General features: G+C 37.3%; 1 protein-coding gene across 3 annotated transcripts in view; it reads left to right on the top strand.

The window, feature by feature from the left end:
- Positions 1 to 12,627, top strand: part of CWF19L2 (CWF19 like cell cycle control factor 2) — a 103,451-nt gene that overhangs the window by 17,486 nt on the left and 73,338 nt on the right. For 2 of the 3 annotated variants that reach the window (XM_034409464.2, XM_034409455.3), the window contains exons 2-3: positions 4,908 to 5,018; positions 11,276 to 11,380. In XM_034409464.2, the coding sequence (XP_034265355.2) occupies positions 4,908 to 5,018; positions 11,276 to 11,380 (216 nt within the window). Of the gene's footprint in view, positions 1 to 4,907; positions 5,019 to 11,109; positions 11,187 to 11,275; positions 11,381 to 12,627 lie in introns of those variants that run through there. The other variant, XM_087894646.1, reaches the window with a different exon arrangement.

Here is a 12,627-nt window from a genome sequence, read left to right as displayed (position 1 = left end):
TCACCCTCCCCACCTGAAAGGAACTCTGTCCCAACTGCCAGTTGCTGTGTATTAACACACTCTGATGCTAAGGAGCTAGACATTCTACTCCCCCCTCCCCACTTGAAAAGAACTCTGTTCCAACTCCAAGTTGCCTTATATTAACATGCTCTGATGCTACCCTTTCGCTAAACTGGGTGTGGGTATGGCCAGTGCATGACTCATCTGACCTGCGGGCTGGGACATTCTACTCTCCCTCCCCCTCTGTTCCAACTGCCAGTTGCTTTATATTAACACGCTCTGTTGCTACGGAGTTACACATTCTACATTAAGTTTCAGGCTTTAAGTGTCAATTTATCACGCCCGATCACATAGTTTTCTAGCGAAGCACGGGCGTTCAGCTAGTTAAATATAAGTAGCGCTGTTTATCTATAATTCTATTACCCTTAATTTTAGATATCTGTTGTGACTAAAAAGAGAGCAGATCATGGTATCTGAAATAAAATGTTTGTGAACTTGGTTGGTGGTGGCTTTTTTTGGGGGGTGGGGTGGGATTTACTTTATGCAAAATGGCAGACAGGCTTTTATGCCTGTCAGATATTAGTTTTTTCAAGATCTTATTATCTGGAGTTTCATTATTTTCTGTTGCTAGGAAGGAATGAAAACTCTGTGAATAATGTATAGAGACATGTATCATCAGAATATCACAATTTGAGTTAAGGATGCCTATCTCCAACAAAAGTCCTACAGTCACATAACATATAGCTCTATTTTGCTTGGTTATTATGGTAGGATAGAAAACAACTGTTTAAATTTTTAAGTTGAAACCATCATCATATCTAATAAATGGAAGTGTATATTGGGCCAAACATTGAAGGACATTGTTAAATGGTTGTCTTGTTACCATACTTACGAATTCCCTCAGTGCTGACTGCCAGAGGGAATTATGGAAAACCTATTTAGAACAGGGTCTCTGTCCTTATGAAGAGAAGTATTGAAATATGTGAAAAGGAGAGTGACAAGACTTACTTGTGTTTTGCTCACTGATTTGTGACAGTCATCAAAATAGAAACTAGTTTAGGAGAACTGCAAATTCTGGGATATTTTTTGAAAAAGAGTGATGCCTGAGGGGATGTCAGAGGTGCATCTGTGGAGCTGTCATCCTTTCTATGATACAACTAATATTTATTTCATTTAGATTTTTATATTTATTTTATAGAAAGCTATGCCATTTATTTATTGATATATATGTATTTTTTTAATTAAGGATTTTAATTATAATGGTAAAATCTGATACAAACTAAACTTAGTGATTTAAGGCAAGAAAGAATAAAAAGGAATAAAAAGTAACAAAAAGAGAAAAAGTATGAATGTAATAAAGAAAAAAAATATAAAGTGAATTACAAATTTATCATATATAAACAGATTTAGTATAAACTCTTCACCCCTTCTAAGATTACAAATGTTTATCTCTTCATCCCATATCAGTTATCTATAAACAAATCCATAAAACATATTTTCAGTTGGGGGGTCAGAAGGTTCTGCCAGAATTAAGCTACCTTGTTTTACCTGTGATCAAATAAACCAACTTTATATTTCTTTTACTTCTAATAGATTTAATATGTAGTTCATACAAATACTGTCATAGGGTTTGATTTCTTTTCGTTTCTTCTTTATCCCATTGCCAGAATTCTCTAAGGCTTTAACAACCCAATAGGAAAATCCAACAGCAAAAATTATTCAGGTCACTCTCTTGGTTTGTCCTTTGTATTTTCCTTTTAAAATTTAAAACCTTAAGTACTTTATTTTATAGATCAAGTGAAACTTCCTTTTGTAAGTTATTCTCTTGGCTTGTCAGTTGTAAACCCACGTTCCATACCATTTGCTTTCAATGCTTGTCCAATAAAATGGGTTCTATATCTGTTATTTCTTCGATAACATCTTTTGGACATAGACATCATTACTGACATTGTTGATACAGTGACTACTATTTTCTGATTCCCATTCTTCAAAATTCTCCTTCAGTATATTTATTGTTGCAGTGTTTTGCAACATTTTACAGGTTTGTAAGTCTTTCCTCTATCTAAAAACTTTAATCCCCTCTTGTGTCCACTTTTTGAAATTATGAAATTGCTTATCTTCCTTTTGTCTTGTAAAATCAAATCAATATATTTTCCACAGGAAGGTGTTTGTTCTTTATAATTAATTCCAAAAATATACAAAAATTTCAATATTCCAATTTTATTTGAACCCTTAGTTTGTTTATTTCTAAGATCAAAACCTTATTTAGCTTTTTGCTCTTTATTTCAGATTCTTTAAATTCTTACATTTATGATTAATTTTTTCTTTTGTTCAAGTTTGAAGGCACAGCATTTTCTAAGTAGCCTAGAAGTAATTAATGAGCTATTTCTGAAAGTGATTAGAAAGTGAGGCTTGTGAACCTAGTGTCCTTTAAAAGTCTCTGCCATGGAAGTTCCCATCAGTCAAATTATATCTGAATGCTCCTGAAACTTGTGATTAACAGTTGAATTGATTCTATCATATTTGATTACAGTACTTTGGTAAATGAGATTAGAAACAAGTTTTACTTTGAAGGGATATTAAAATCTTATTGTCTGTAGAAAAGGAAAAATGTTATTTAACTATATCTTTTATGTTTATTTTAATATCTTTATATATTTATTGGTCATTTTCATAAATAATACTGTGTTTCCCCGAAAATAAGACCCTGTCTTATATTTTTTTGAACCCCGAAATAAGCACTTGGCCTTATTTTCGAGGAGGTCTTATTATTTTGGGGTGTGTGGAGCAAGATGGGGCTCCTCTTGCCGTCTTGCCTGATTTCCAGCTCTGCGTTTAAATATTTTCAGTGAGGGCTTATTTTCGGGGGAAAGCTTATTTTAGCGCATGCCCTCAAAAGCCCAATTGGGCTTAATATCAGGGGAGGTCTTATTTTTTAGGGAAACAGCATTTTAGCATTTTTTTGACTTACTTGGACTTAATTATAAGACGTCAACTTAAATCATTTTTCAAGAAGGCTCCATTTAAAGTGTATCGCTAAATGTCTAGTCTTCCAGGTCATGGTTGTCCCAAAGGTGCTTTTTCAATAGGCAACTGGACTTTCTGATTTTTCTTTGATGACAGTCTGCAAGGAATATAAATCCTTCCATTCCCCACCATCTAGTCAGAGCTGAAGAAGCATCTTGGATGAGAAGTGAAACGTCTTCAAAGAAAAACCAGAAATCCCAGTTGCCTCTTGAAAAAGCACCTTGGGACAACCATGACCTGGATGACCGAGAATCTCTATAGACACTTATACCCAGAGATTTGATTTGAGTGAATAGCACAAATGGATCCTTCTACACAAGAAGCATGATTTCCCAAATCCAAATACATAACTCTGTCAAGCTGTCAACTGTATGATCTGACATCTGCCAATATATAGCTTCCTAACTAGTAAATGTGAACTATGGCTAATTATAATAAAAGGACTAATCCAATGTGGCCTTTTAGTAAAAGGTGGCCCTGGTGCTGGACAGCCTTCTGAAGGCTGAAGTTGCAGTTTTGAAAATGATAATTCAAGAACTTACATTTGTTGACTCAGTGAAATATGGCCCCTTGATGTGCGGGCATGAGATTTTAAGAAGCAGGATACGTACCTTCCTTCTTAATGTTCCTGCAGATATGAGAGCATATTTACATTTGAGCATCTTATTAAACATTCCTCATGTGCCTGGAACAGTAGAACTTTTCTGTGATATAAAGATACTTCCAAGTTACTGGAAAGTAGATATTAATCTAGTGTAATCTATATTACACTCAATTGGCTCTATACCTTTTTTAAATTACTGATTATCTTTTTGGGAGGGGAGAGAAGACAATAGCACAGAACTGTATGTTTGAGCAACTATATATGGGTAGCATTTATCCTAGCCCCTAAACCTTGATATGATATGTACAAAATTGGGTTCTTCTCAAAGCCCGTATCTGCACATGGATAAGGCTTTGAGAAATATCTATTTCATGTGCTTTGCATTGTGCAAAAATAATTAAAAATGTTTTAAATTTAAATTTATTACATTAAAGCAGACCCATTTGGGAAAATTCTAAATTAAAAATTCTAATAGCATGTTTTAAACTAGGTAAGCTATATCTAGTTGGCATAGATAACCCTAAGTATAAACAGTTTAGGGAGGCTAAAGGAATTAGAACAGTGTAATAATAATGTTGTCATTAGATAGATTAACATAATTGGAAGTGACCTTGTAGGTCATCTAGTCCAATCCTCCGCCCAAGCAGGAGACCTGACAAATGGCAGTCCAATCTTTTCTTGAAAGCCTCCAGTGATGAAGCTTCCACAACTTCCGAAGGCAAGATGTTCCATTGGTTGATTGTTTCCAATGGCTATGGGAAGCAATAACAATAGCAAATAGTTTAGGAGGCATGCATATGATTAGATAAATAAATATACAGTAAAAAGAAAAAAAGAATATGCCAATCTAGGATTCCAAGCAATTATATGTGTGTGTATGTGTGTGTGAGTGTATCTTTGAATATAATACAATTTTTGAGTAAGTCTTAGCTTGTGAAGATTTAGATTTCAATAAACATATTCTTTGATAAATGGGATGATTTACTGTAGGTTTTGGAATTCAATTTTGTTTCCCATCAGCATTCATAGGCGTATTATACTTCCCAGATCTTATAACAGCTTTTAGTAGCAAAATTAAGTTCACTATGATTCTTTTTCTTTTAAAACTCTCCGGCTAGTCTTATGCTTCATTGATTTAGCATAATCAAGTATCTCTGAGATATAATGGAGCATCACTGATTTATTCCAAATGGAGTATTTCACTGAAGAGCTAAGCATTACTTTATACACATATTTGCAATTTGCTGCATTATCCATGTCCTTTTTTCCACTTTAGGCAAAAGCTAATTATGAAAAAGATGAAAGACGCAAGGAACTGAAGCGATTGAGAGGGGAAGATACTTGGATGCTGAATGATGTGAACGAGCGTTTAGAAGAAATGAAAAAGGTAGGGCTTGTGATGTTGACTAATAAATATTTGCAATGGGCAATATATTAATTATGGGCAAGCCATGTTTTAAAAGGCATTGCTGACACTGCCATTGCAATCATTTTTAATTTGAGAATAAGCAAAAGATTTGCCCACTTGTTTCCATTCTAGTTACGCTCAACAGGTAACAGTCATTTAAAAATAATATCAAAGTATTGCTTAATTCAATTAAAAACAGATGATGCGGAAATGACTGCATTGTTAGTACCATCATTGACATGCTTTTCATTCATCATCTTTCTGTAATCATAGGGAGAAAAAAATCCTCTGAGGTAAATTTAAGAATCCAGGAGGACCAGCTGTTAAGTAGTTCAAATATATGCTCACTAAAATTTCAGGTTTTAACTTAATGAATTTATAGAAAAAACAAAATGAGGCAAGTGCTTCAAAATGGAATAATAGGCAGTACAAGCCAAATTCAATCAAAGTCCCAAGAAACCAGTATTCTGCTGGGTTAGCAAAAAATAAATAGTTTTTGGAAAGAAATTTGAATGAATTTAAAAACAAAGTCTGGAACACAAAAGCAAATGGAAGAAATAATTGTGAAATGTTGAACTGAGGTTCAGCATAGATAATGACAATGTAATTATTACATGTTCTTATCAAGGCATTGTACAAAATTGCCGCCAATAATTAAATAAGATTATTTGTTTACTAGCTTTGAATCTAGTAAACAAATATTAGCAGTAAAGGATCAACACAATCCAGTTGAAACAATAAGCTGGGGATACTGCAGAGGATATTTACCTAATGATTTAACAAAGGTATTAATCTGCAATAGTCAGACCCTCTGCCTCTAAACTGTTAATTAAATTAAAAATATGTTAAAACCTTTTTAAAAAGTTATCAAATTTCTATATAGAGATATAGAGGAAGACAAATCACTGGCAACCTCCCGAAAGGCCTGGAACTCACAGCCACCTAGTAGTGAGAAACTGAAAGTAGAGTGAGAATTGGAGGAATGTAAAAAATGAACAAAAGGATAGGTGGATATTGGGAAACCTCTTAAGTACACCTACCAATTAGGATCCAGTGAGGAGCCCTGCACTATACTGACATATGAGAATAAGGTGAAAAGATTGGAATAGCCAAGATAAACTGTTCTGGAGCAAGTTCAGAGGAAGGAAAGAAAATTAGAAACTGTTAAAATAATGTAGACACGGGGCAATCAAGACATATACCTATAACATGAGTGTCTAACTCGCCATGTCACATTGCCGTCACATGATGCATAGTGATGTTTTTTCCCTTCGCGGAGTTGGGGTGGGCGTGGCCTGCATGTGACGCATCTGGCCCGTGGGCTGCCAGTTGACCTATAGCATCTGCTCTGCAAGACCCTTGACCTATAGCATCTGCTCTGCAAGGAAGCCTAGAACAATAAATCAAGTAGTGACTAGGAGTGGCAGTTGTGGCTAGGTTGACCTTGGTCAGTTTCAGATTGTATTTCCAGTTGTTCACATTCGCTTTCAGTCACTCATAGACTGATCACTTCCAGAATGGATGACTGCAATGCTATAATGTAATGTTAAAATACTATAAGGGGTTGTCCTTGAAGAGCATCAGGAACCCATAATTGGTGTGGGCAGTTACATGGGTTCTTTAACCAGCACATGTTATACCTCTGCTATGTGAGCAACATTGGTTGCCACTATGCTTCTAGTTTCAATTCAGGGTGCTGGAAATGACCTATCAAGTGAGCCACAGTGGCGCAGTGGCTAGAGTGCAGTACTGCAGGCTACTTCTGCTGACTGCCGGCTGCCTGAAATTTGGCAGTTCAAGTCTCACCGGGCTCAAGGTTGACTCCGCCTTCCATCCTTCCGAGGTGGGTAAAATGAGGACCCAGATTGTTGGGACCCAGTGGGGGCAATAGGCTGACTCTGTAAACCACTTAGAGAGGGCTGTAAAGCCCTGTAAAGTGATATATAAGTCTAAGTGCTATTGCTATAGAGCCAATACATGGCATGGGCCAGGTTATTTGAACTATTGCCTTTCCCTGAGGCAGGAGAGGCATTGTCTTTGGAGCCAAAATAATCAGTCGCCTCTTATAAGCTGCTAAGTGCACCTTACTAACGATAGCAGAAATGACCCAGGTGAGGCCATTTTCTCTAGTACCTAATGCTAGGTTCCATGTAGAAGCTCCCCACAACACAGTCCCCCCCCCCAAAAACCTGCTTCAAAACCTGCTTCATAACCCTGCTATGGTCAGGAGACTGCAAGACCTGACTTTAACTGACTGGAACATGACTTCTGGATGGGAATTGAAACTCTTGAGACTTTCACAACTTTGAAACTATGTGAAGATCCCCCCTCCCCTTTTATTCAGCAAGCAAGAGTAAAAAACAAGCAGGCTAGCTCAGAATTTTATTTATTTATTTATTTTATTCAATTTGTATACCCCCCTTCTCCTAGTGGACTCAGGGGGGTGCACAGCCAGAACTAAAACACATACCAATACAAAATTTAAAATTATTAAAAGAATTACATGACTTTGGCCCAGAATTTAAAACATTCAAACTAAAACCCATTGACAATTTAAAAAGCTAAAAAAAAAAAAGGGGGGGGTTCACGCCAGCCCTGCTTGATGGAAAAAAAAAGTTTTTAGGGCACGGCGAAAGACCCGGAGATCCGATATCCTTCGTATCTCCGGGGGCAAATCGTTCCAGAGGGCAGGAGCTGCCACAGAAAAGGCCCTCCCCCTGGGGGTTGCCAGTCGACATTGCCTGGCTGACGGCACCCTGAGGAGTCCCTCTCTGTGGGAGCTTACTGGTCGTTGGGAGGCTATCGGCGGCAGAAGGCGGTCCCGCAAATGAGCTCTAAACTGCTAGACTTTTCTTAATATGAAGGGGGGGAAAAATCAAAATACGTCACTAAACTCCTCAAAATAACAATGGCCTTCTGCATTGCCACCACAGCTGGTAATGAGGAAAACGGCAATCCAAGCTTGCTTCTTTGCAAAGAGTCCAGAGTTTAAAAAGAAAAAAAAAAAAACCAGTTCACCAATGCTTCAATATAAGAGAAGAAAAAGGATGCTAAAGAAAGAAAGAGAATGAGAACGGGAAATAGTATAAAGACAGATCTCCATAAATTGCTAAATGTCATTCTCTAAAACAGAGATAAATTCAGAAGCAGAAAATGAGGGGGGGGAGCTAGGGGAAACAATATTCACCGATATAATAAAGGAAAAAAAAAAAATCTCACAAGCACTCATCTGAAAGAGAAGAGTAGAAAATTATGCCTTGTCTTTATCCCAAATGCTTCTGTGCTGCTTCAGTCATATGTCTTAAAACATTATGATGAATGTTATATAATTGTCCCCGACTCTACATAACATTTCCCACTTCACTGGTGGCTGGAGCTAATAAAGAAGGAAAAATGGAGAAAAGCAGCTGAAAGGTCCTGAGCAGGAAATGAAGGGTTACCTGAAAGAAAACCTGTTGCAAGTAGTGAAAGTGATTATCCAGAGCTTTTCTGTGTGTGCTTACAGCAACCCTCTTCCTTCCCTAGGGCTGCATATACGCATGGTTGTGATTCCTAGTCCTAGTGCACATTTGCAGCCAGGAACAACCTGACCAGAGTAATCCTGGTAAAAAGCATAAACAGTTTAACTCTGTATTTGGCAGTGACAGACTCTGCAGAAGTGTAAGAAACAGGGGTGAGATAATTTGCCAAAGCAAAATTATGTTGACCTCTACTTTTATCTAAGGTTATTATCAAGCAATGATTACCTCCTTCCCATTGCTTTCCTTGATGTATTTGATTTGCTGTTCGGGAGGACATATAATCCCCTCCTGTCCCAAATAAGTGGTTCTGAAGATGACACTTTATTTAAATAGCATAGCATAGCATAGCATAGCATAGCATAGCATAGCATAGCATAGCATAGCATAGCATAGCATAGCATAGCATAGCATAGCATAGCATAGCATAGCATAGCATAGCATAACATAACATAACAATATATAATATTTAATAATATATAATTAATAGAATAGAATTTCAAATAAAACAGAGCATAATCATGAACTTCATTTATAATTATAAAGAATGTGATAGGAGTTTTTCATTCCACCATAACAGTGTGGGTAATAACAGTATATATTTTACAGTGGCACAATTCTGCTGGTGTAATAGTTAAAATGGGGCAGAAGTATGAACAGAACTGGAAGGAATATGCAAAATCCAATATACTGTAGCACAGATGTGTCATATTGGATTTCTTGGTGGGCTGGATCAGCATTTGTAGTCCTGCAGGCCAGCCGGGGTGGGGGGGGGAGAAGGCGGGACGGATGGCCTGTTGCAGCACCTTGCTGGCCAAAATGGGGCACGGGGGGCCGTGGGCAGCCCCTGTGTGCCCCGTTTTTAGTCTGGATGGCCGCCTGCAGCACCCTGCTGGCCAAAATGGGGCACAGAGGGCTGCCCGCAGCCCACCCGTGCCCCATTTTCGGTAGCAGAGGCACTGCGGGATGGTCCTTTGTTATTTCAGGCTGGCCCCGTGGGCCAGATTTAAACACCCCGTGGGCCACATCTGGCCCACGGGCTTTGAGTTTGACACTCCTGCTGTAGTAGTTCTCATGTCTTAATATACCAGTAGTGGACTTGCCACTAGCTACATTATATGAAATATGTTCATCTCAATGTAGAGGTTTTTTTTTTTTTTTTAATGGTGTTGCCTTCAAATCAGACTTGACTCTTGATGACTGCCTCGACACATCCCTGCAGTTTTTTTGGAAAGATTTCAGAAATGGGTTTCCATTGCCTGCTTCCTAGGGCTGAAAGAGAGGTAGTGACCTAAGGTGAGCCAAATGGCTTTATGCCTTTGTTGGGACTAGAGCTCATACTCTCCCAGTTTCTAGCCTGAGGCTTAAACTGGTTCCTAATGGGAGCCTAACCCCTCCCAAATAATCAAGCAACAAAAATACAATTAAAAGCAAATGAAATAACTATATAAGAACCCAGGCAACTCTTAAACAGCTCATCCAAAACATTCACATATCAGGCTCTTGGCCCTAGTGCTTGGCCCTAGCACTTAAAGAAAAACCAGGGTTGAGGTTTTCTGGATCTCAGGGGAGATTGTTCCACAGGCTGGGCACCTATTCTGGTCTTAGTAGTGTCCTCTTGGACCATCTGTGGGGGTTGGGGTTAAGAGGCATTGTTCCTTCCTCGGTGGATGGTGCTAATCAGTGCTGTTGGGAGAAGAACAGTGCTGTTGGCCCCTGTTTTGTGCATTGCTTTAGAGATTGGCCATGTCTCCCTTACTTTTTATCATCTGTATGAACCTGTCAGGAGAGGTCATTTGATATTTCAGAGTTTAATATCAATATGCTGAAGATACCCAATTGTACATTGTTATGTTGAGTCATGAAGGAGAGGTATCAGCATCCTTTCCTGGTGCTTAGAGGCTGAACCAGGTAGATACTGATGCCACCAAAGTTATTCCTATCTTTCAGAGGCTAGACCTGCAACTTGGAGAACATTTTGGTCTTACAGCTTCTCCTGGATCAGCAGGTAAAAATCATGGCTAGGGGGCCCCATTCCCAGCTTCACCTACCATATTTTTCGGAGTATAAAACGCACCGGAGTATAAGACGCACCTACCTTTTTTGGTGAGGAAAAGAAGAAAAAGATATCTCCCTCTGCCTCTGAGCAATTTTGCCTCGTTGCAGCAAACAGCCTGCTTTACTTTCATTTCCGTTTTCAGCATAGCTTGATTAGCACAAGGAAAAAAAAAATCTGCCCCAGCAATTTACCTCTTTGCAGCAAGCAGCAGAGCCTTGTGCAAAACAGCTGAGAGCAAATCATCTGAGAGTCAGATTATCACTTAGTTTCACACATAGAAAAGATACCTACAGTAATTTGAGATTGTGGTATCTTTTTTGTCATTAGTCAGTGAATTGAATCAACGATGGTTATGTCAAATGAAGAACAGACATGTTGCTTAATCAAGTAAAATTTCACTGGGCTGGCAATAATAATAATTGTAGCTTTGTAAAATCAACTCTGTTGTAGAATACATCTTTTATACATATCTTTCTAACACATGCTAGTATCTTTCTATCAGGAAGCTTTGGGTGTGATATATAATAAGAGAAACCATTAAGCAAAGTATCCTGGGACATTTTTAGCAAGGTGATGATTTAAAAATAATAAAATACCATGTAATTTCCTAATTCTAGTTATGTGGCTTGTCAGATTGATAGAAATGTTGCTTTTTGTAGGAACATGCTGTTACAAAGAAGAAGCATTCAAAAAAATATAAAAAGGAAAAGAAGAAGAAAAAGACTAAAAGAGAAAAAACAGATGATTCATCTGATACTACCTCTGTAAGTTTTAAAATCCAAGTCGCCAGCTGAGAGAAAGCTCTTGTTGCCTATATTAGTGATTATACTTAGGCCTTAGTTTGATCAATATCCAATATCCAATTTGATCAATATTAGTTTGATCAATATCCAATAATTTGATTTGATTTGATTTGATTTGATTAATTTAATTTAATTTAATTTAATTTAATTTAATTTAATTTAATTTAATTTTTTTTAAAAAAATGATAAGCATGGAAATAGGCCATTAGGTCAGGGGAAGAAAATTCCACCTGTATTAAGAAAGTGGGCTGAACAGATAGTGAAATGAACGTTCATTTTGAAGCATACATATGATGTAATATGGAAAAAATAGAAAGCACGTTGTAGAAAGAGCCAGATTTCAGCTGCTGGGTCTTTTATCATAGTGCTACATGCATTCAGTATGGGTAATAATGTATCATTAGACACAGAATACTGAATATTGGCCTGCTTAAAAGGTTAAATATGAACTTGTTTGTCTCATTATTGCTTCTATTGATGCTGTTCATTGCAATACTTGACAGCAATGTTATTTGGACTTTATTCTATACTATTACTAGATATGCTCTGCACAATTTTACAAATTTAGCTTAAGATTCTCCAATGGTAGAAAATCTCCCAGCCTTCTATAATATAGTAAACTTCAAATAGTATTGGATTTCAAGTCCCTGATGCGCAGTTGGATTAGCTGGTTTGATAACAGAGTAGTGTTTTATATCTGGTGGCTGCATGCTTTTTCTTAAACTATAGATCTGCTTATGACCAAGGTCGATTATGTCACTTGAAGCAAGTGCCGTTCACAATTCTGTTGTCTGCACTTCATTTGGGTTTTTCTTCTAATTGTGTTATTATGCATAGGCTATATTGTTGCCTCTTCTCATCATTCCCACAAGTTCTGCTGATCGCATGACTTCCATCTGTGAAAATGTGTTGGCTTTATTTTAGCATTTTAAGTGGTTATTTATAACAGAAAGACTGCAAAACTAATTCCTTTGAAAAGTCTTTTGAGAGTGAACAAGCTGTCTTTTTATGTAGCTCTCTATTATTAATAATAGTACCCCAGTGAACAAATTGGTGGCCTATTTTCAGTGGGGAAAAGTGACTGTAATAAATATCAGCTGTACTTACAGTAGTTACTTTTTATCTGATTGCCCAGCTCTTACATTTAAAGAGCTGCAGCCGCCAATAAGACTATTATAATGTTATAATAGTCCCTTTATTCTTTCTTT

The sequence above is a fragment of the Pantherophis guttatus genome, chromosome 5, assembly GCF_059756535.1.
Source record: "Pantherophis guttatus breed Tessera chromosome 5, ASM5975653v1, whole genome shotgun sequence".
Taxonomy (NCBI): Eukaryota; Metazoa; Chordata; class Lepidosauria; order Squamata; family Colubridae; genus Pantherophis; species Pantherophis guttatus.
The sequence above is the reverse complement of the archived record's forward strand: the minus strand, read 5'-3'. Positions and strand labels throughout refer to the sequence as shown.